At 40.2% G+C, this 26101-nt stretch overlaps 1 protein-coding gene across 1 annotated transcript; it reads right to left on the minus strand.

Moving 5' to 3' along the window:
- Window positions 1-272: 272 nt before the first annotated feature.
- LOC145414262 (dehydrogenase/reductase SDR family member 4-like) lies at window positions 273-25419 on the minus strand. The gene is made up of 7 exons (XM_080283860.1): window positions 25226-25419; window positions 19965-20142; window positions 12585-12662; window positions 7119-7265; window positions 4892-5026; window positions 3940-3995; window positions 273-3713 (listed from the first exon to the last, which is right to left on the minus strand). Exons 1-7 carry the CDS (start codon window positions 25366-25368, stop codon window positions 3599-3601), a joined length of 852 nt encoding a protein of 283 aa, XP_080139986.1. The 5' UTR covers window positions 25369-25419; the 3' UTR covers window positions 273-3598.
- Window positions 25420-26101: the final 682 nt, after the last annotated feature.

A 26101-nucleotide genomic window follows, 5' to 3' on the forward strand; every position in this document is an offset into this window, starting at 1 on the left:
AAGAGCAATAAGCCCCAACCACCCCTTAGGTCAAACTCAGACAGACTCCACCCAACTGGAGCACCTTAACCCACTAAACCCTTGGCTATATGGTTACCATTCAGCAGAGAGAGAGAGAGAGAGAGAGGGGGGGGGGGAATCAAGTGAGTGGATGATGGGCACCCCCATCTACAACAATTTATCCCTTTCATCATCAATAATATCAATCTTGCATTTTCAATGCTTTTCCAGGATATTTTAAGGATAAGGTTAGTTAAAAAGCTACATGCTTTATTCAATATAATTGCAAAACTGTATACAAGGAAAAGATGTAATGTGTAAACTTCTTGTGCCAAAAAGTTCTAAAGCATAAACAATTAGCAATTGCCACATATCAAATATATAAAAGCTGATTATGCACCATGAATCATTCTAGTATGTACAGTATATGTCCATTAAAAATATAAAGTCTATGGTGCATTATGCAACAACACTATTACCTCAGAACAGAAATAATCATGTGAACAAAAAACACCAATTAGCTTGTACTGACATATTCTGTGAACAAAAAACACTAATTAGCTTTCATTGATATATTCATGTCTGCCTCTTGGTATCTATATAGTGAAGTCTCTTTTATCTGAGAATCATGGGACTTCCAAAGTTTCGTTCAATCAATTTTCTCGGATAAACGATACTGTAATAATATGTAGGATACAAGGGAACACTATTGTACTCACCATCACCCATTTCTGGCAATGTCTAGCCCACCACCACCACCAGCACCCCAAAAGCCACTCAACCATCACCAAAACACTTAATACACTGTAGGAACTACGTATGTACAGTAACTGCACTTTTGTAACTGTAACAGAAACTGTCAACTTAAATAAATCTTCACACAAATAAACTAGTGACTTTTTTTTTTTCTTTTTTATGTGCTCGACTCTGGGCACAGGCTTCACAGCCTGCTTCCAAGGCCCAGTAGTCCTCCTATGTACCACACACCTCTACGTGTCACCACTTCGGCGCTAACACCCACCGTCCATACTGAATACATGCTAGGGCTGTCTCATACTGGACTGGTGTATTGGTATTAGTGGGGGTATTTTTACGACATGTCAGCGGGTCTTCTGGTAGAACAGTAAAGTCTGATATTTATGAAATTCAAATCCTTAAACTGTTCCCTGCCCCAGCGGGATTTGAACCCGGGTCCATTAGGACTGCAGGCCAACTCTCTACCAATTGAGCCACCGCGGAGCAACCGTAAGCTAACGCTAGTGGCGAGAGACAAGCCAGTCGTGTCTGAATTTTTGGATAGATTTCAGATTTTTGCGGTTAATTGAAATGAGAATGTTTTAGTAAAGCTTACGGGTAATAGCATATTACGGTTAAAAGAGTTTCAGATAAAAGAGACTCCACTGTACTTAATTATAAGCTATACAGCAAAAAAAGCTATTTCTGTGACTGTTTTAACCCTCTCCATCTGGTGATACTGGTTATACTGTATTTTATTCTTTTTGCGACAACATAATTCACTGCCATGGGGTCTGTCTATGCAAAATCACACATTCCGTCCTTCCTAAGAACTATTTTCTGCCTAACCTCCATTATCTGCCAATTATTTACTGTCATGGAGTCTGTTCTACTCAAAATTACATGGTATCTTTATCATTCTTCTTCTGTATGCCTCATATTATAATGCAATATCCCTTTCAATTTGGGAGGAAGGGGGGAGCTCACATTTTTTGGTGCTAGTAGGAATAAAATATAAAACGATATCCTAAGAAATGGAGACACTAAGTTGACCATATAAAATATTTTTTGCTTTGAATACAGTAGAATGTCTGCCTTTAAAATTACAGTTTTATTGCATCAATAATATGTACTCAGCTTTATTGAGATTTTTATTTTGTCCTGTTTAGACAGACGATCATGAACAATCTAACCTTACGTCATTACAATAGTTTGATTAGGTACGCATTTCCACAACTGGGCGCATGTAACATACAGAGCTGCTTTCTTGTCCATCGGATAACCCATAGCATTATTACTGTCTTCAGGCAACTTAAATGCATGGAATTTTATTTTAGTCTAAATCTTTATGTGCTTCTTATGGTTGATACTGTCTCTTGGCTGCTTAAATATTTACTTTCTCTTTTTCTTTTCAGTGTTACTGCATATCCTCTAACATTATTGCTCTCCATAACCTCTGATAATCACTGTTAAAATTGATTAACACACAATATGAACCTTATGTTTCTTATTCCCATTCTTCTAACAAACCTGGATAATAAATTAGCAGGAACACACAATGTATCAATCCCAATACATATCTGGTGTAAATATATAATTTCATCTACATACAGTGCCGTATTTTGTTTATGATTCTCACACAGTACTAGGTTATTTTGATTTACAACAACAACGCTCTATTTTACAAATCCATTTTCAAGTAATGTATATACTACTCATACTCTCATGAACCACAGTTTCTGCTCACTCCCTCACTTTAACTTTTGCCTGCAGGAGATTCTAGTCAGAGTTTCACAGTGAAGAAAGACCAGTTGTCATATGCAAAGGCAGTAGTTTGATGCTTTGCCAGACCGCATTAGAAAAATTTTGTGATGACACTGTAGCTCAGGCAGTCTTAATGAGCTTCAGCTACCAGTATGTCTTTGTGCTGCGTAAAATCCTGGCTACAAATTATATCAGCCAGGGATAGGGATACGGGGTGAGCATAAACTATGTCTCACAAGTGTACAGTAAGGCACAAAGAGGTATGTCTTAAAAGAAGTGCATCAGACTTGCTTGGGCCAGTCATGCTCACCTGACTGCTACTTTCTAAGCAGCATTTGGTCCCCCAGCCCTAAGACCCCATCAAATTATCTCATCCCACTTTATTCTGTCAGCTCACAAGGTCTTTCCCTTCCACATTCCGGTAGTACTATGCTTTACCCTAATATTCATTCTCATGAACTGTACAAACCATTTATGCCTATTTGTATGTATTAACTCACCAAGACACTCAGTACCGAAGCATCCTCTCAATTCAGCACATATTGTTTTGTCCCCCAGTATATAACATTGGTAGTCCATTCCACCCACCCATATTGCAGAGCATTACATTACCCATACATCAAGCATATGATTTCTCTTTCATTGTCAGTTTGGGGTAGACACTCCCCGAACCACAACTGACAGATCAGTGAGCTACCTTCTACACCACCCCAGCACTACTGATGTCAGCAATGTAACTAAGATGAACACACTCAGGAGTCACTTCTCCTATGGAAATCACCTCCAGCCCTAGCTGGGTGACATGATCTCTCCTGCAAATGGCCTCCCATGACCAGCTGCATCCTCCAATCTACCACGTACACCACTGCATGTTTTATGTACCCATCCCCACAACCACAAAAAATGGAGTCAGTGCCTATGACACAAGTCTACTGACCACTCTCCACCAACTTGGCTATATCCAACTCACATACCATACATAAAATTTCCTACAATCACTCTCAAACACCCAGTTTATATATTTAAAAAATAATAATATATTTTTTTAATGGCACATGACGCTGCAGTACATACAAAGCAATATGGTACTGTATAGGTTTTACAGTCTTGAGAACATCCCACCTGCAGCAACAAAAGACTCACCTGTGATGTAAGAAGAATCATCACTGCAAAGAAATGACACAAGTCCTGCCATCTCATGAGGTTCAGCAACTCTGTGATCAAAGAATGAAAGTGTGTTATGGCATAAGACATCAACCATCCACACTACAGAACATAAACTATAGCACTATACAATATCTTACACAACAGGCAGTGACACAGTACAACCTCCCAAATCCGAATATTTTCTTTCCAAAAATCTCCACTTTCTGAAACATTATTTCATGCAAAAGATATCACCTGTCCTAACACAATCAATGCACACTTGAAGATCTTTACCTGCCCATTGGGACTGTCTCGGTGGTCTTCTCAAGTATTGCTGGATTCTGAACGAGCTGAAAAGTGAAGATGATTCGATAGTTGTACTATATCAGTAACTACTGGTCACTATAAACCTAAGTCATAGTTTTCTTTTTGAGTACTGTGCTTTTTTTGAAACTCTGGTATGCCATGAGTGTGAAAAGTCATGAGTGAGAGCAGTGGAAATGGGATTATTCAGGAATATGTGTGGAGTGCGTGAAATACATAAATAAGAACGTAATCTGCAAGATAAAAGGAGTAATGAAGTCTGCTGATAATAGTGGAACATCATTTTTATTTAATTCTTGTTGTCTTATGATTATCTTATTAACTGGAGGGATTGTATAAAGGCATTTATTAACCCATTCACTTCAAGAGGTCTCACCCAAAGTTGAATATAATAGTATGATGGCAGAAAGAGCAAAATTAAAATAACATCATCACCATTATCCAGACCCATTTTTCCACTTAAGGATGGGGTAAGAAATATAGATGATGTCATCAAGCTAGTCACCTATTTAGAGCTATTTCTTTACATATATATAGTGCCCAATTCTGAAAGCCAGTTGAATGAACTCACCTGAGATATTGTCAACATCAGTATTGGGGGTATAGCAATACTGTATTTCAAACAATTTCTGGAGTTTTGTTCATAAACTTCTAGCCCTTGCTGATTTGGAGACTCTAATTCTGGCACTCTATAGGTTTTGGCAATACCATACAATTTTTCCAGCAATTCCTGGAGTTTTGTGCTCCTATCAACATTCCAACATTTTCACTGGGAAACTAATTTTATCACTCTATGGGTTGTTGCAATATTTATGGGGAATTCTGGGGTTTTCTGTTCCTACTAGCATTCTTGCATCCTCTAACTTAGCAACTGTAAGTCTGGCAGGAGGTGCTAAATATACAGTACAGTATAGGTACTTACAAAACTGGAGAATTTGGTTTTGACAATGCCAGGTGCTACACAGTTCACCCGAATGTTGTCTGACGCTACCTGCTGTGCCACTGCCTTTGTCAGTCCCAGTAGTGCTGTCTTGCTCACACTATATGGACCCAGGAGCTGAGCATACCAAGAATTTAATACTGTATATTACTACATGCTGCAAGGCTTGGTGGATGAGTTTGAGAGAGTGTGTAAGAAACGGAATCTAAAGGTGAATGTAGGGAAGAGTAAAGTGATGGTCTTTGAGAGAGGTGAAGTCAGTGAATGTACAGCGAGGTTGGATGGTGAGGAATTGGAAAATGTGAGTACGTTTAAGTACTTGGGTTGTGTGATGAGTAAGGATGGAGGTTTGGAGGGTGAAGTGCTTGAAAGGGTACAGCAGGGAAGAAAGGTTGCTGGTTCTTTGAAAGCAGTGATAAGAAACAGGGAAGTGAGCATGGAAGTGAAAAAGTTACTACATGACAGTATTGTGATACCAACTCTAACGTACGGAAGTGAAGCTTGGACGTTGTTGGAAGGACACAAGTCAAGAGTGAGAGCCGTGGAAATGAGTTATTTAAGAGGAGCCTGTGGAGTCACATGGAGAGACAGGGTGACGAATGAGGATATAAAGGAGCGTTGTGGTGTTGATGTGGATGTGATAGGAAGCGTTATGAGGAACACACTGAGGTGGTTTGGCCATGTGGAGAGGATGGAGGGTGAAAGACTGATGAAAAGAGTGTATGTGAGTGAGGTGGAGGGGGAAAGAGGGAGGGGGAGGCCGAGGATGAGATGGAGAGATGGGGTGGAGAGGTATATGAGAGAGGGGGGTGTGAGTTGGGAGCAGGGGAGTGAAATGGCGGGGGACAGGGCGACTTGGAGGCGATTTGTTTGTGGCCACCCCAAACGGGATTGAGGCGTCTGGCAATAGATAGATAGATAGACAATGCCAGGTGCTACACAGTTCACCAGAATGTTGTCTGACGCTACCTGCTGTGCCACTGCCTTTGTCAGTCCCAGTAGTGCTGTCTTGCTCACACTATATGGACCCAGGAGCTGAGCATACCAAGAATTTAATACTGTATATTACTACATGCTTTTCACACACAACACATCTAGAATGTCAATGAATGCTATCATCAAACACTTCAATCTAATGATGTATTATTTATCAATCTACTCTTGCTATCTCCTGATGAGACATCTAAAGCTGGAAAGAGTAGTTATAGCCTTGATCAACACCCACACTAACAGAGGTCCAGCCTAGGTTGAATAAAACTGTCTGATGTAGGAAAAAATAGTTATACAGTATACTGTACTGTGTATATGCTGCATTACTGGATCAAAAGGGTTTTAAATCAACCTCATCATGCACACGAAAGGCATGGGTTTTGAACCGGGAAATTTACTGGTTACCAGTCTGTCAAGACAGAACAGTTCTATTCTGTGCATTAATCTTCTAATGCACTGCTGAAGTTTATGTCTTCATTACCATGGCTGCATGCTTGTCTGACCTCTGCAGATGGGCAGTCAATATTTTCATTCTTAGCCAATTTCTTTCTCCGGAAAATGACTTAACTGTCATACAATATTTATCACAAGTATCCTACCTGTCTATGAAGAAACACATTCTGAATTAAGGTTGTTCTATAACTTCATCTAAAACCTTAAAACAACCACTGAAAGAAATTATTACATTAAATGAATTCTAACACACCATCGAGCAAACTGGGTAAGCTTCAGAATAGATATAGCTAGCACAAACTGTCTGTCCATAAAATGAAAAAGAGATAGATAGAGAGAGAGAGAGAGAGAGAGACTGTTCTCTGACATTCAAATACATGCTGCTTGTGAGCAGCTTAATGAGACTGCTGCTCACATGCTGGATACCAATCTGTGCATTTTGCTTGCTAAGTTTTTAAAATTCCAGCACCGTTTCCTTGTGAATGAATAAAGGATGATAAGGACCAGATGTTAACTCAAGTGATTCAAGCTGAGGAAGGGAACATCACCAAGAAGGCTGTATGATTAAAGCCTGACAAGAACTAACCCCTTTAGCTTCACACAATGGAAAGACTCAAATATCACCCAAGAAGTGTCTCAAAAATAAGGTAAATAAGCTAATAAGTTATAAACAGTAATATTCAAGTCCTATACACAAACAGTGAGCTACTTTAGAAAGGAGATGGCTGGGTTGGAGTTAAGAGTAACAGTCACTTAGTCAGCTTACCGGCATTGGCTGATATCCTGCAATGGAGGCCACATAAACAATAACACCTCCTTTGCGCTGCTGCAGGTGCGGCACTACCAGTTGGGTCAGCTGTAATGCATTCTTCACATTCACCTCAAAGATCTTGTCCCATACTTTTTCAGAACACTGGAACAAATGATCACAATAAAAGGTCTTCAATCATGGGGGATCTTTGTGCTATGTAATGCTATAGTGCATTAGCTCCACTGCCTCCATGCAATATTTATATGTCTTGAGGCCTAGTGAATTAACACGTTCGCCGCGTTTGGCAACCCTGCACTCTCGCCCTCCCAGCGTCAACTTCACTTCGCTCCCCTGCCAGTGTCCGTTGGACTTTCGGAGGGAGAGGAGGTATGGTTCACTCTTAGAGGGTGATGCATTGGTTAGAGCAGTAAAAGTCGTGGTACATATGTATACCGAATCGCCGACCACTAATATATTTTTCTCCCCTCGTGTATTGGTGCATCGATGTACCGAGGTTGCCTCGGTGCATCTGGGTACCAAAACGCGACCTACTGATGATATCTTGTTGCTCTGCGAATTGGTGCATCGATGTACCATTTCATTACTTTAGAAAAATGTGTATTTTCTAATGTATATACCTGTTAGTACCTATAAAATATGTCTTATTATTTCAATAAGCTGCACATCTCTCTCTCTCTCTCTCTCTCTCTCTCTCTCCAAGGAGAGTATCAACCTTCTGTGTTGGGTGTGATGGACAACCCCACCTTTGTACTTCATGTTTCAATGAAAAGCATGCAGCTTCATACTAATAGGTTATATAATACAGGGCAAAAATTAGATATTTGGATATTCAGTTTTGCAAATTACGAGTCATATAGTGTAATAGTTAATTATTTTTGTATGTTTTATATAACCTTCATTTATCATAAGATTTAAAATTTTTAGATTTTTTTTAAATTTAGCAGTATTTTCCTTTACAGTTACTTATTGTTACATTAAATAATTCATTTACTTTGTTTATAAATTGTTACCAGGCTTCTTGTGCATCATGGAACTATGTTTTATTTTATGAAATATTATCTCAATTTTTTTAAAACGGAGTGTTGATTTTTTGCTTTTTATACAAGAAATGCATTCATAAGTGTTATATTTGATACCTGCCTTTCTATGATATTGATTATAATGCATTTGAGCTAACTGTACTGTGTGAAAACTGATTTTGTATAAAAAATTATGAACGAAAAACAAATAAATTTTTAGCTGATTATTAATCAATAACTTACCTATATATAAGTATTTTTGTATTAAATAATACCATTGCAGCACATCTGTAGCTTTAATAAATGCAAATGGAAATAAATATTGATTATATACTCACGTTTTCAAAAGTTTTTGAAAAGGGACATTCGGGTCAAGGATGTACCAATATGCTGAGGGGGAAACTTCTGCTCGGTACATCGATGGCCCGATAAGCGGTCAACGTGTTAAGACCCTCCAGTTAGATGTGGCCTGTAAGGGTCTCATTCTGATGGGTGGTTGGGGTTTACTGCTCATTTAATGCCAAAAGGGATGAGCAACAGGTCAATCACCTTACATAGCTGGACTGAGTCACCTTGCTCTGGGCCTTTATGTTCTTAATTGAGCAATACTGAATTGGATGATGAATGGATGAAAAGTTCCAATAAAATTACAATATCAATAGTAATTCCATCCATCATCCAATCCTATGTTTCCCCATGAGAAGCATACATGCCTGGGGCTACGCAAGTTGGTCCTGACATTTAAGATGAGCGGGACCAGCCTCACTCATCCCTAAGCAGCATTACATGAGCAATTAACCCCAACCATCCCTTGGATATAAACCTACACAGGCTCAATCCGATTGCAGCACCTTAATGACCAACTAAACCACCAGGTGCCATAATTTGGTTACATTATATGGTTACCATCCAGCACTGGAAATGGTTTCCTGGTGTACAGGAAACTATTTGGCTTGTCACTCAGTGTACAGCCACCACTGGGCAGAAGGAAGAGGAAAGACTGAAGGAATGAAAGACAGAAAAGGAAGTGTAAAATCACCCGTAGGAAGAAAGATGAGGAAAGAATGAAGGAAAGAAAGACAGAAGAGGAGGGAAGGAAGAGAGGAAAGGGCAGACACCCAAAGCAGCACAACATCGAGTGGATGGTGAGCACCCCCACCTACAACAATATCAACAGTAAAAGGTATATACTTCCCCTCAGTGGCATACTACAGGGGGGCAGGGACTCTGCCCTGGGTGATAGCCATAGGGGAGTGCCATTTAGCTGCATGGTAACTTTTCATTTCACAGTTTCAAGGTTTTTAGTGTTTCTATCATAAACCAGACAGAAAGTAAATGATTCTATGCTGCTTAATAAACCTAAATTCTTAAACTACCGTAAACTGGGGTGAATTCGGACTCGGGGCGAATTCGGATATTATTGCAATAAAAAGTTGTTTAAATTAATTAATAATTAATGAATAAACATATTAGAAATCTGTTTGCTCCCAACTGTTTGTAATTCTTTACTGTACTTTCGTGTATAAAGATACCTAATATATCACGTGACACATACCAAATATATATAAAAAGCAAACATATGTAAAAAGAATAAAATTTGTAACATTGGCAAACTTTCTTTGGCAGAAATGTTAATGAATAGATGCAGGAAAATCTTTGGTGCCCAGATGTACTTTCATGCGTAGTGTGAAAGTGCAAAGTAAGTAATTGGCGTTATCTTCTCAATTAATCTCTTAACTGGGCATTTAATAAAATTTTTAAAATTTTAATGCAAATTGGAGTCAGTTCGGACATGGGGTGAATTAGGACAGGGGGAGTATGAACGAAAAAGTAACACTTTTTACAATGTACAATTGCTTATAATTTGCCAGATGTGGCTACTGTGTGTAATTGGGTTCATATGTATCATTTACATGTATACTCTTGAGCTTTTATGGTACTACCTGTTTAAACAAGGTCACCCAATGACTCAAACATTTAAGAAAAGAACTGGTGGAGATCAAGGTCCTTATTGTAGTGAAAAAGGCAAGCAAAAAACTGGCAAAGCCAAATAATCATGTTAAATATCACCTGTAACTTATAATCCATCAGTCTTCCAAAAACGAAATTATTAGTCAAGAAATGATTGTTCCATATACAGTACTAAGGTTTGTAGCTAGATTTATCTTATCTACATGTGTTCTAATATGTTTTATTTAAACCAAGGAAAAAAATAAAATTGCTGTTGTGTTCACATCTCATTACAGTCATTAGCTTATTTTGTCAGGAAGTGGCATTTTTTTTGTACTGGAAGAACATTTTTTTAAAAGCCCCAGAGCGTCCGAAATGGCCCCACATACGTCCGAGACTAAACTGGGAACCCAGGGTAGTCATATGCATTCATTTTCTATTTATGTACGAATTTATACAGTGTGTCCGAATTCACCAAAGTTTGAGTACAAATTCGGACACCCATTACTATATTTGCTATAATTATATATGAAACATTTTAAATTTTGTACTGCTATGATTCGATACCCTAGTGGACCAGCTCAACATACAGTACTTAAGATCTTGGACTGAATTAAACACTAGAATACATGGCACAAAAAAATGAAAAAATCGTCCGAATTCACCCCAGTTTACGGTACCATGAAACTATTATGGTGAGTTTTCATTTGTATATTATTCATCTCTGGGAGGTAGGGACTAGTGGATAGGTCTACCCTGGGTGCCAAATGCTCTAGGAACACCCCAGATTCCCCTTATGGTTAAGTATCGAACATTTCTGGCAAATTGCATCACTTTTCACCATGCCTAATTTACAAATATACAGTGCTCGTCAGAAGTATGGAGCGCCCTGCGTCCCTCCTGAGAAACAAACCTTTCAACATTGAAAAAACATATAAATAATGCATTTTATTTACCTTTAGTGCTTCGTAGGGTAGCCTTTACGTTTCTTCACGGACCTGAGACGTCTTGGAAGTGAAAGGGCGAGGCTCCTGAGGTGCTGGAGGGGTATTTTGTCCCAGGAGTCACGAATGGCGGCTTCCAGCTTAGGCAGAGAGCTCACGTCCTTCCCTTGGAAACTCTTCTTTACAAGGTACCAGAGGTTTTCAATCGGGTTGAGGTCTGGGCTATTTCCTGGCCAGTCTGTCATGAATGATACCTCGCTGTCACAAAGCCAATAGGTGACCGATTTGGCCTTGTGAGCAGGTGCACCGTCCTGCTGAAACACTCGTGCACCTGTTAGCTCGAAGGAGTCTGGTAAATGATCACACAGAAGCTCCAGGTAAACATCCTGATTCACTCTGAGGTTCTTGGGAAGTACAAAAAGCTTCCCCAAACCCTTCCCTGAGAAACAACCCCATACCATGAGTGAATCATGATGTTTAACTGTGCTTTCTACATACCGTGGGTCAAGTGGGTCACTACCTTTGCGTGCTCCTCTGTTACAGGTAACACTAAACATTGCCTCATCAGACCACAACACTGACAACCATTGCTCCTCACCCCAATTTAGATATTTATTAGCAAAGGCAAGCCTACGAATTCTCTGGCTGCTAGAGAGAAGAGGCTTTTTCACAGGCCTGTGACTTGTGTAACCAAGCTCATGCACCCTACGAGACACTGTTTTCACTGACACCTCACCAAACACTTCCGGGTTGCTCTCCTTAATTTTCCTTGCACTCACACAAGGATTAAACTCCACTGCACGTTTTAAAACATTAACAGACCTTAGGGAAGTTTTCCTAGGCCTACCAGACCTCGGTTTCTTTGTGGGAACTTCACCACTGTTTTCCTCCCGAAACCGCGCACACCAACGACGCACTGTCGATCGTGCCACACCAACCAATTCACTAATTTCCTTTGTCTGGTGGCCTGCCTCCTTTAGAGCAATGATCTGGGATATGATTTCACTCGATAGTTCATGGGTAGGTGCCATAACAAAGTTTTGAAGGCCAAAACACTGCGGGACACTCGGTAAAAAATGGCGCAATTTGAGAGGGACACTCGGCGGAGTTCCTCTCTCTCAGGCAGCCCGTGGGCGACTGAGGCGGGAACCAACCAGCGCGTCGGAAGGCCTCAGGCTACCGTGACGTCATGCTCGGAGCTCAAACTTGTGGCTCAATTCTTACCCCCAAAAATGGGTGATTCTTTTTGAGCCATAAGTATTGCGCACCCGGCGGACAACGCTGAATACTTCTGACGAGCACTGTACAGTGCTGAACATTCAATAAATTCTTTGGTTCCTGAATCTACTGATTTTTTTGTTATTGTTTTAAACACTTTCAATTTTATTCAACCTTGGAAAGAGTTTCTCATAATGAATGGGTTAAAGAAGACTACATTCCAGGCATCCAGTTAAAAAAGCCTATGAAGAAAACTTTTTACAGGATGTAAGAATGGAATAATAAATATGTCACAGGAATGAACGGGTAATGGAACAAGTCTTGCTCACCTCCAGTATGGTCCCCACTGTAGGATTTGTGGCTGCGTTGGACACAAAGATGTCAATACCTCCAAACTTCTCAACAGCCTGGGGAAGGATTGTTATGATATATGGTGATTAGGTACACAATTAACTATAGTATTTCATTTACAGCATGGCAAGTCCTTGTTATACATCACAATTTTTTACACTTTTTACTGTCTAGTTCACACAAAAAGGTATCTATTAAAATAGCAATGCTAACTATAAAGCCGGTTTGCAAGCTTCCTCCAATTTTCAGCATTAATTATGTGGGAAAAAATTGCTATTTCATACTGTACACAACGACACAAACTTATAAAATGGACTGCCAGTACAAGCTAATATCACTTGCTATGAAACAATACCGTAAAATACTATACTCCGTCTGCTTAATCTTAAATTGCCAGCTCTTTACCTTGAATACTGGTATTGAGCTGGGGGGGGGGGGGAATGAATACCAGCATGAAGAAGTGCTATAAAAACATGTAGAGCCAAAGTACTGCCTTCTTCTGTGAATAAGCTGCAGGAAATATGCTGCAAAAAAGAATGAAAGTCTCTGCCAAGTTAAGATGGATGAATTATAGAAAGCTTGAACATTCTGAGTGAAGCTTTAAAGATTAAGTATGGCGATAAAAATAAAACTAAGTCCCATAATACAGTACAATCAAATACTGTACTGTACTGTTATCCATCTTCTGTCATCATGCCAAGTGAATTTAAGAACTTTTCCTTGGCTATCAATAATAAATGAAAATAAGTACTGTGCACTATGTAGCAACTCACATTCAAAAACTTACATCAGAGGAGCCAATTACACACACTAAGATAATTTGTCTGGGAGCCAATTACACATACTGAGATGATTTGTCCTGGAGCAAATTACACACACAATGAGATGATTTGTCCAGGAGCCAATTACACACACTGAGATGATTTGTCCGGGAGACAATTACACACACTGATATGATTTGTCCGGGAGACAATTACATGCACTAAGAAGATTTGTCTGGGTGATACATTAATCCCTGCTGCAATACAGTACACCACTTTGAATCAATGAACACTCCTGTTTTATTTTTACTTTCATAATGTATCTTATGATAGGCAGTACTGGTGAAGAATAAATGACATGATGTTATGGGTGCTTTTGTTTTTCTTCATGCTTGGGTGCCAGGCAATGCTTTTTAAACAACTTTGGCACATTATTATAACACTTCTTAGTAATGCTGGAGCACAATGTTTCATTACATGATTTAGGAGGATGTCTACTTACTTGCTGCTGAACTAAGAATTTTATGGATGAATTTATCTTTGTACATGACTTTCAATGAAAGACTTGGAATTAAAACAAAACCAGGAGCACTTAGAAAGTGTATACATCTGCCACGACTGCAACCTCCCCATTTATGACCTTTTTAATCCAATATTTAATCACTTCCTACTCTCATGGTCCTCAATCAGTGTTTTATATCTGGTCTAATTCAGCTCTACAGTTCTCCATAATGATGCTAACTGATAAGCAGATCAACTAATTGAGCCAAAAATAAAATCCAAACGAGTTAATGGAACGATTGGGCAAATATGAATGGAGCAGATAGGGGATGTGGAAGGAGTGTGCAGGATATTTACAGAAGAAATGTGTGCAGCATGTGATGTGATGTGTGGGATGAAGAGCAGACGGAGGGGGGTGCAAGGAACAGCGTGGTGGGCTGAAGAGGTGAGACAGGCTGTGGCACAAAAGAAGAAAGCAAACAATGAATGGATGAGAAATAGGGGCGTGGAAGAAGTTGAGAGGTGGAAGAGAGAGTTATATGTAGAAAGAAAGAAAGAGAGGTGAAAAGATTAGTAAGAGAGAGTAAGAAGAGAGTGGATGAGGAATTTGGAAGGAATTTGAGTGTAAAGTGGAGGGACTGTAAGAAAATGTTCTGGAAAGAGGTGAAAACAGTAAGACAGGGTGGAAGTGAGGTTAGCAGGGGAGTGAAAGATAAAAATGGTAGACTACTAGTGAAGAAGGGAGAAAAAGTGAGCAGATGGAGAGAACACTTTAAGGAATTGTTGAACATAGAGGATAGAAGTAATGCGAGTGTAAGTGGCTGGGGAATGGCTAGGAGGAGGAGGGAGGTGAGAAGACAGGAAGAAATCAGTAGGATAGAAGTTGTGGAAGCAATGAAGAAAGTTAAAATGTGGAAAGCCCCAGGAATTGATGGAGTGTGTGGTGAAATGCTGAAGTATGGGGGAGAGATAGTAGTAGAATGGATGTGGAAAATGTGCAGATTGGCCTGGGATGAAGGTAGAGTCCCGGAGGATTGGAAGTCAGGTATAATTATTCCCCTGTACAAAGGAAAAGGGGAAAAAGAAGTGTGTGGTAATCATAGGGGCATCTGTCTTCTTAGTATAATAGGAAAAGTGTATGGTAGGATACTTATTGACAGAGTTAGAGAAAGAACAGAGGAATTAGTTGGAGAAGAACAGGGGGCTTTAGGAAGGGAAGAGGTTGTGTAGATCAGATATTCATTCTTAGATCTTTAGTGGAAAAGTTTCTAGAGAAGGGAAAGAAGTTGTATGAGGCTTTCATGGATTTGGAGATAGCATATGACAGGGTGGATAGACAAGGATTTGAAAGCAGTGATAAGAAACAGGGAAGTGAGCATGGAAGTGAAAAATTTACTATATGACAGTATTGTGATACCAACTCTAACGTATGGAAGTGAAGCTTGGACGTTGTTGGAAGGACAAGTCAAGAGTGAGAGCAGTGGAAATGAGTTATTTAAGAGGAGCCTGTGGAGTCACATGGAGAGACAGGCTGACGAATGAGGATATAAAGGAGCATTGTGGTATGGATGTGGATGTGATAGGAAGCATTATGAGGAACACACTGAGGTGGTTTGGGCATGTGGAGAGGATGGGGGGTGAAAGACTGACGAAGAGAGTGTATGTGAGTGAGGTGGAGGAAGAGGGAGGGGGAGGCCGAGGATGAGATGGAGGGATGGGGTGGAGAGGTATATGAGAGACGGGGGTGTGAGTTGGGAGCAGGGCAGTGAAATGGCGGAGGACAGGGCAACTTGGAAGCGATTTGTTTGTCGCCACCCAAAATGGGATTGAGGCGTCTGGCAATAGATAGATATACAGAGATTAAGAATATATGGAGTAGATGGGAAGTTGTTGAATGCTGTGAAGAGTATGTATGATGGTGCTAAGGCTGCAGTGCATGTGGATGGTGAACTAAGTGAATTTTTCTCTTTGAAAGTTGGGTTGAAACAGGGATGTGTCATGTCTCCATGGCTGTTCAATCTGTACATGGATGGGGTAATAAAAGAGGTACAAGGTAGGGTAGTGGATGTTGGAGTGGCCCTGGTGAGAGAGGGTAGTGTTTGGAAACTCCCTGTATTGTTGTTTGCAGATGATACTGTGTTGTTGAGTGAAGACGAAGGAGAGCTGCAAGTCTTGGTGGATGAGTTTAGGAGAGTGTGTAAGAAACGGAATCTAAAGGTGAAGGTAGGGAAGAGTAAAGTGATGGTCTTTGAGAGAGGTGAAGTCAGTGAATGTACAGCGAGGTTGGATGGTGAGGAATTGGAAAATGTGAGCACGTTTAAGTACTTAGGTAGTGTGATGAGTAACAATGGAGGTTTGGAGGGTGAAGTGCTTGAAAGGGTACAGCAGGGAAGAAAGGTTGCTGGTTCCTTGAAAGCAGTGATAAGAAACAGGGAAGTGAGCATGGAAGTGAAAAAGTTACTACATGACAGTATTGTGATACCAACTCTAACGTATGGAAGTGAAGCTTGGACGTTGCTGGAAGGACACAAGTCAAGAGTGAGAGCAGTGGAAATAAGTTATCTAAGAGGAGCCTGTGGAGTCACATGGAGAGACAGGCTGACAAATGAAGATATAAAGGAGCATTGTGGTGTGGATGTAGATGTGATATGAAGCATTAGGAGGAATACACTGAGGTGGTTTGGCCATGTGGAGAGGATGGAGGGTGAAAGACTGACGAAGAGAGTGTATGTGAGTGAGGTGGAGGGGGGAAGAGGGAGGGGGAGGCCGAGGATGAGATGGAGGGATGGGGTGGAGAGGTATATGAGAGAGGGAGGTGTGAGTTGGGAGCGGGGCAGTGAAATGGCGGGGGACAGGGCGACGTGGAGGCGATTTGTTTGTGGCCACCCCGAACGGGATTAAGGCATCTAGCAATAGATAGATAGACAGAGTTAATGTTTATATCAATGGACAGAACAATTCATTTAATTTGTATTTCTAATGCCTACTGATGTAGTGCTCTGAAGTAAAAAACAGTAAAATCTAACAATTTACCATGTAAACTGTTAGTAACAGAGACTCACAATGAGTCAAGCATAATGTAGTAAAACAGTAACAAGAGCAGCTCTGTGATATGATGCTAAAAGAAAATGCAAATAATGCATCATATTTACCCATGCACAGTTAGCTGCCTGTCACACAGAGACACATCTTCAGGTAGGCAAAAATAGATGTTGGGATTAGTGACCAAAAATGTGTATTTTGGCCCAAGAAACAAGAAAAACATAACAATTTGACATGTCCAAACCATCTATTACTATGCTAATATACAGGTATACCCCGGTTTAACGATGATGCGTTTTTGAGCCTTGGGTTTTGCCCCCAATCAAGTCCTAAACCCACCCAAATGAGTCAAAATACAAGTTTCTAGCTAACCTACACCTCCAAATACCTTTAAAGCAAGCTAAACTAAGCATAAACCCATATATAAAATTTGAAAATCGTCAAATACAAGTTTGGAAAAAATCAAACTTAGTAAACTGTACCCCCAAATGACAATGTTCACCCCATCTATGACTAAAACACATTAAGTCTAAAAACAGTTTATAAATCAACCTAAACACAAAATTTACATCTAAAATATCAAAATCGGAAAAAAAAAATCAAAACCCACCATTAAACTGGGGTTTGGCCATCGTTAGGCAGGGTATGGTGGTACAGGTATTTCTACCTCCATCGCTAAGCCGGGGTATCACATCTCAGGGTATACCTATACATACTGGTACATGCTGAACTTTAGTTTGGAATCAAATGAGGGAGAGAGTTTTATACAAAGTCAGTCTGGCCTAAACTGCCAATGACTGGTGGATTTAACCCTATCAGGTTTCAGCCCCGGTCAGATTACATTGGTCCCAGAGTCGGCCGTTCTCGTGCTGACCAGCATCTTTATGCCGCAATATTTTCCTTTGATTGGTTTGTGTAAATACATTTTTTATGACATAATGCTGGTTTTGGTGTCATTTTAAAGCAGAATAATTTTATTTTACTGCAGTGCATTTAAAATGGGGAAAAAAAAAAAAATTAAAAAGTCAAAGTAATGAGTTGAAGTTAGGCAAAAACAAAAAATTTTATACCTTGCCATAGAAAATTGTCATGGTCAGTATTAATGACGTACTGCGTCCCTGCGTGCAAGGTCCGGGGGGGCTGGGTTTACGATGAAAGCGTTGAGAGGTAGGATGGGACTGGAGGGTATTGGTGTTGTGATGAGGAGAGGTAGACTGGGATGGTTTGGGCATGTGCAGAGGATGGGGATGATAATTGAGTGAGAAAGGTGAGAAGTGTTATTACTGGGGGTGGGGTTATGAGGGGTAGACCGAGAAAGACATGGGATAAGGTCATTAAGTGTGACCTCAGGGTTAGGGGACTGAACAGGAAGGCTGCAATAGATTGTGCAGCATGGAGAGCCGCCATTAGGTGGCCAAGGCCGATGCATGCAAGCATGTTGGAGCGTTTAAAAACGAAATGAAACAATAGAAAAATATTCGCCAAGAATAAAGTAATAAAGATACAGTATATAAATCTGGTTTGAACCATGCAAACCTACAACAACTATACCTTTACAATGATATATATAGTTTATGGCTATGGAAGTTATTGCGCGATAAGGCGAAAGAAAAAAGATGCAGAATATTGTATGATTCTCGGCTGCACATGCACTTAGCAATCTTTTTCTTTGATCGGTCTGTGTAAATACAGGTGTCCCCTACTTAAGAACGGTCAACTTACGAATTTTCAACTTTAAGAATTCGTACTTTTAGTACAATATTGAATAAAATACATGAGATATTCAATACTCTTATTATAAAATAGACTTTGTGTTAATGATTTTGCCTAACTGTAAGCTAATGCAAGTGTTCTAAGCATATTTAAAAGGCTTGGTAGGCATGGCTAGGCTATGATGTTCAGCTGGTTAGGTGTATTAAATGCATTTTCAACATACAAAAAATTCTACTTACGAGCAGTTTCTCGGAACGTAACCCGTTTTCAAGTGGGGGACCAGCTGTATACTTTTCATGACAGAATGCTGGTTTTGGTGTCACTTTAAAGTAGAATAGCTGTACTTTATCGTAGTATGTTCAAAAATGGAAAAGAAAGAAAATAAAAAGTCAAAATGACGAGTTGAAGTTAGGTCAAAACCAAAAATTTTATACCTTGCTACACAAGAATATTCTCCAAGAATAAAGTAATAACAATATACTGTATAAATCTGGTCTGAACCATACAAAACTATGATAAATTACCTTTACATGATATGGCTATTTACGGTATGTATGTTATTGCATATCTCTTTGTTACGACGCTTAAACACGATTGATTTCTTATCAATATGTTACAAAAGTATCTTAAAATGACGCATGAACGCGTCATTGGAATCTCTGAGGTTGGATTACAAATGATGCATGAACACGTCATCAGAATCTCAAAGGGTGAAATAGTTTCTTCTTCCCCCACTGCCAACCTCATTATAGCAACAAGCCCAGACACTGCTGATCCATAAATCTTTATTGATTTCACTATAGATAATAACAGCAAAAATACCTGTATTACTGTACTCAAATTCAGTTTCATGGAAAAACTTACAAAATCCCATTACTGTATTGTGATACTGAGGTGAGCATATCAGAGTAAGTTGGGGTATAAAGCTGCACATCAATAATATAATATAATTCATGACTAAGCAGACAGGGATGAGTGAGGCTGGTCACTCTCATCTTAAATGTCGGGGCCAACTGCCTACCCCCGGGCTCCTACTCTCCTCATGGGGCAATGTAGGAGTGGATGATGGATGGATGGATGGACTAAGCAGAAGTTATTTTGCCATTCTGACAATTTTTTGAACATGTCAAACTATGGCACATACCAGATATATGTTGTTACAGGCATGAATTTATCAGAACTAGTCAGGTCATCAGCCATTTTCTCACAAGAGTATTATTATCAACACAAATGATCAACATGTGAACTTTTTAAAAATCACATCAATGCACAACACAAATGGTACCTCATATCAATGTTGTGATTTGGCTATGCCATACCAGAGATGTACATCAAAATTACCTTTGTGATGAGATTCTTTCGATCATCATCCTTTGACACATGACAAGGAACCCCTAAAACAGCATAGCCAGCACCGCTCAAATCTGCCACTGTACGATCGACATTCTCTTTCTTACGGCTGCTCACCACCACATTTGCCCCATCTTCAGCTAATCTCCGTGCTATGGCCAATCCAATCCTACAGAGAAAAGCTTAATATTGGCCTTTTGCACTTGGAAATATCACATCCAACAACAGACAGTGTACAACCACCAGATAATAGTGAAGTACTGTACATATTACCCAGTGATCTGCAGCCTCACATCATATCCTGTGAGAGGTGGTTTAAAGAAAACCTCCAAAAATTTACAGTCTCCATTCAGTAATGATTTTTTTTTTTCTTGACATACCAGCCTCCCTCATATTATTCCCAACTTATCACTTCACCTTGTAGTTGGTCTTTCCTTCCTCTGACCACCCCTCTTTCAAACATCCTCCTAGTTAATCTCTCTCCTCCACTTCTGTCTGTCTCCCATTTTTCTACAACATCAGTCATTATATCAGAATTTTCATGAGTCTTTTTTAATCTGTCTATCCAACTTTTCATGTTGCTCCAAAGGTAATGCTTAGATACCCACTTTATTCTCTCTCTCTCTCTCTCTCGATTCAATCCTCCAAGCATCCCCCCACTTCAACACAGCATGTTATCACACGATCTTTTCTTTACTCCCGACGTTCACTCCCATTTCTGTCAAAGCTCTTAATGCCTATGTTACCTTCCATCTATGTTACACTCTCTCCTTCAGTCTTCAGTTCATCCACTAAGTATTACCATTAATCACAACATTGTCCAAACAGTTCCTTGAAAATCCACAGATTTTCCAACTTCTGGACCATTCAAACTTAATCTACAATTCATTTCCTTTCTTCTTCCAAACACCATCACTATGCTCTTACTTTTATATTAACGGTACTATCTTTCACACAGGCAAACTACCATTACAATGCTCTTACTTTTATATTATTATCTTTCACACATGGAAACTAATAAATTCCTCTATCAGATGCCATAACTTCCACTCAGCATCCGCTTTCAGCACCGCATCCTCTGTAAAAACAAGCATAGGCATTTTCCACTCATTAGCTACCTCCTCTCTTTATAACCATCCCTTTACCTACTGCCCTCACCCTTACCTCTCATCTGCCTAATTATACTGGTATACAATGAACAGAGGTTATATTTGATTATATGGACCTCATCCCATCCCTGAATAGGAAAAAAAGGGTCTGGATGATGATGATAATAACTATAAAACACAGGTCAACTGCAACATACTCTATTACACCTCAAATTCTAAATCTCTGAAAGTGAGAATAGGGGTATGGTGCTTGTTCAGGATGCTTAGGTGTTCAAACTGCTTTTGAATAAGGGCTCCTTGGCTGTCCTGTGCCTCTGTGTTTAGCCAAGAAGGGTCTTCGGCATTAGGATCACCAGCTATTACACATAATACAATGGGGATGTTGTGCAGCAGTAGGTACGGAAAGGAGTACACACTAACAAGGGAGACATAATATAAATGATGGGCAGATACGTACTATGTTGTATGTTTTGCTGTGTAGCTATTTGATTTCTACTGGTGTTATTTCTGTGGTGTTGTCACTGAGTACATGTTCTATTTGCCGTGCAGTGTTTGTGAAAGGGATGTTGTGAATGGCAGTAATGATGCACCCCTTCACTACTGTTTGTTCTTTCTCATCTAACTATAGGGTGTGGTAGCTGGTAAAATAAGTCATGGACCTGTTTATGAGTTTAATCTCTTGTAAAGTACTATGCTGATGTTGTCTGAAGAAAGTTGTGTGACTCCATAGTCTCTGTACTGAAACTGGTAATGTTTAATTATAGGACCTTTGGCATGTATGTCCTGTGTTTGCCACTGAGTGATCTGTTGTTATATGTGTTCATGTAGCCTTATGTCCATTGTGTGGTGTGATGTCTGTATGTTGGCAGATCTGTAACCTACAACCAAGATGCAACCATATTTTTACAGAATACTAGGAGAAATACTGTGCTACATATCAATATCACATGGATTCCATACTCCTTGCCACAGCTGATCAAGTGAAAGCTGGGAGATTACATTACATCAGGTCTGAAACCTGAAGCAAAAATCTCCAGGGCAGGAGGAAATCCCAATTTCATAGTGGGACTGCTAAGGAAGACATTCATGTACACAAGTTCAGATATTTCTTCTTCTTCATAAGGCTTTTGTTAGGTTCTGCCCGAAATTCTGTGTTCAAGCCTGGTCTCCATATACCCAGGGTGAGACATACAAACCGAAATAAGTGTAAGGTAATGCTGCTAGGCTGGTTCCAGATCTATCAGGACATTCTTATAAGGAAGGGTTGTCTTGACTTGGACTCACAACACTGGATCAGCAGAGGGTGGTGACATGACTGAGACCTTCAAAGACCCTGAAGGGAATATGTAAGGTTAAGAATGGTCACTTCCTCCAGGTGGCTCAAAGACATAATCACCAACACACCTTGGGACATACCATGAGGCTGAGAAAACAGAAGCACTGTAACACAAACATGAACAAGTTTTTAGCAGTAGGACTGTCAACAAACGGAATACTTTCCTGGACATGGCAGTCACAAGTGAAAGTGCTACCATAATTCTTTCAGTGCTCTCTATGACTGGTATGAGACTCAGATCTTGAGAAGAGGCACCCTTTATGAGCTCTTGACCTCCTACCATAAGTTAACTTTTTTATCATCACCAAGTAAGCACCACTAGGCAAGTAGCAGGTGCACCTGACAGAATGGTGCTAGCTTGTTTATGTTATGTGTGCTGGGTTCTCATTAATCTGAATGGCAAATGACACCAAATGATGAATGACAACGGTAAATGTAAATAATAGCCACACCCTACTGTTGTTTGCCATTCAGATTAATCTGGCCTGGAAACTGAATGACATTAATATCACACAGAATGACACTGATATTACCTACCATTCCAATGTATACCCTCTCTTGACACCTCACTGCATCTTTAAGAAACTGAATGACTAATATCACATGGAATAACACTGATATTCCCTGTCATTCCAGTGTATACCCTCTGTTGACAGTGCATTGCATCTGTAGGAAACCGAATGACTAATATCGCGTGGAATGACACTGATGTTCTCTGTCATTCCAGTGTAGCCTATACATTCTGTTAACACCTCACTGCATCTGTAGGAAACTGATTGACTAATATCACATGGAATGACACTGATATTCTGTCATTCCAGTGTATAGGCTACCCTCTCTCTTCACCTCAGTTCACTTTTAGCAAAGTGAATGACAAGGGTATCACACGGAATGACATGGATATTGCGGTACTTGTCACTTCAGTGGAATTCTCTCTGTACCTCATTCCATCTTCAGACATTAATATCATGTGGAATGACACTGATATTACCTGTCAATCCAGTGTCTATCCTCTCACAGCACCTCATTCCACCTTTAGCAAAGTCAGTGATTGATATCACATGGAATGACACTGATGTTACTTGCCACTCCAGTTTATACCCTCTGTCGACCTCACTGCATTGTCACTGGTGTGTGTTACCCGGTGTAAAGATAAAATAGGGAGATAAGGGAGCACACAAAAAGATAAAATGTTTTTCTGAGGGTTTCCTTATCTCTAAACTGTCAAACTTATGACTATATCTTTTCACTTTTTTGGGGGGGATGAATAACACTTCTATATTCTATTGCCAGACGCCTCAATCCCGTTTGGGGTGGCCACAAACAAATCGCCTCCAAGTCGCCCTGTCCCCCGCCATTTCACTCCCCTGCTCCCAACTCACACCCCCCTCTCTCATATACCTCTCCACCCCATCCCTCCATCTCATCCTCGGCCTCCCCCTCCCTCTTCCCCCCTCCACCTCACTCACATACACTCTCTTCGTCAGTCTTTCACCCTCCATCCTCTCCACATGGCCAAACCACCTCAGTGTGTTCCTCATAACACTCCCTATCACATCCACATCAACACCACAACGTTCCTTTATATCCTTATTCGTCAGCCTGTCTCTCCATGTGACTCCACAGGCTCCTCTTAAATAACTCATTTCCACTGCTCTCACTCTTGACTTGTGTCCTTCCAACAACGTCCAAGCTTCACTTCCGTACGTTAGAGTTGGTATCACAATACTGTCATTTAGTAACTTTTTCACTTCCATGCTCACTTCCCTGTTTCTTATCACTGCTTTCAAAGAACCAGCAACCTTTCTTCCCTGCTGTACCCTTTCAAGCACTTCACCCTCCAAACCTCCACCCTTACTCATCACACTACCCAAGTACTTAAACGTACCCACATTTTCCAATTCCTCACCATCCAACCTCGCTGTACATTCACTGACTTCACCTCTCTCAAAGACCATCACTTTACTCTTCCCTACATTCACCTTCAGATTCCGTTTCTTACACACTCTCCCAAACTCATCCACCAAGCCTTGCAGCTCCCCTTCGTCTTCACTCAACAACACACACTTAATATCAGGTATTTCCATGTATTATGTAAGCAAGATCTATTTGCCTTTGACCACATACCTGTAGGAGGAGCTAAATGAGAATGTTATCCGATCACCAGTCAGCTATGCCTTTCATCTACGCTGTTTATTGGTTAAGGTTTAGAAATGTTTCCTTGTAATTTGTTAACAGATGCCTCCTTTGTGTGTGTAGGCTGCAGATTATGATTACTGTAAGACAGACCACTGGCTCATTTATCCTAAGGAGACGGAGAAAAAATGTTATTTAAGTCCATGAATCTAGCAAGCGAGGGTCAGTCACAGTTTCATAGTTTCACAATTTGACAGTCACAGTTACACAGTTTCATGTTCACCTAGATCCTCAAGCTGTGGAAGGTGTCAACGGAGGGTTTTCATTGGAATGACAGGTAATATCAGTGTCATTCTATGTGATATTAATGTCATTCGGTTTGCTAAAGATACTATGAGGTGTCAACAGAGGGTTTGTACTGAAATGGTAGGTAATATCAGCATAATTACTGTAGGGAGTGGTTATTATTTACATTTACCATTGTCATTCGTCATTCAGATTAGTCTGACCCAGTATGCCGGATGTTTAAATGGACCAGGGTTTGTCACTATTCACTAAGTTAGACACATCTATTACTGTTTTCTTATTCTAGTAATCTAGCCACAGAGTTGCCGAGCAATGACAATCCGGCCTTTCCTCTTCTTTGGTAAACATAAAACATTAAATTTTACCCATCAGTGGAAGCCGTGACAACTGCTACCTTCCCTGACAGCTTCCCATTTGCAGATGGAGCTTGAGTACCCATGGCCTTCATTAGCACCCCTGCAGGATATATGGCTCGTCTTCTAACAGCACCACTCAAAATGCCAATCATCTTCTTATCTGTGATCTGAGATTTTGGATGACACTGACCTTGGCGCTGCTGAGGTGCCGCTAGAGACGTCCTAAACACGGCCCGGGTCTCTGTATCTCTCCTTTTCCCCATGATATGTGTTATGATCCTTTGCAATATTTTTTTCTTTAACGGGATTTTTTTTGGAGAGTCGGTGGTGCATTAGTTAGCACATCCACCTCGGAAATAACAGAACTCTAATACAATCCTCCGGCGTCAGAATGATGGGCAAGGTTTATAATTATCCTCGGTTCACCCAGCAACAGGCTATATTAAGGCCGCCAACTTTTGAAATATAACATGCCAGGTCAGTGCGTGCTGCCATCTGTGAGTAATTTAGCTACTATTATCCCCCTACATTTGCTTATATCTGATTAAGTTAACCTATAAAACTTCGTAAGTCATACAACAGTCAAAATACATAGCCTGCGTGTATTTCTAGACTCGTCAGCCCTTAAATTTGCCTGGGACCCGGATGCGACTCGGCCTCAGTACCAGTGCTCAGTACCCATATGGTGATCCAGTTCCATCCCTTCCCAACAATATATCCGGGACCTGGATGTAATATCATCTGTTGCAGGTTGTGTATCACGAAAGTAACACAACAAACCTCGACACTGGCCAATTAACTTTTAATTATGTTGTTCATAGGCATAAATCTCCATTTTCGTCTTTGATGCAGTTTTCGAGAAAGCAGATTGGCACACGCTATACC

Source organism: Coenobita brevimanus, chromosome 98 (assembly GCF_032717465.1).
Source record: "Coenobita brevimanus isolate Jiangsu-jjx chromosome 98, ASM3271746v2, whole genome shotgun sequence".
NCBI classification, from domain to species: Eukaryota; Metazoa; Arthropoda; class Malacostraca; order Decapoda; family Coenobitidae; genus Coenobita; species Coenobita brevimanus.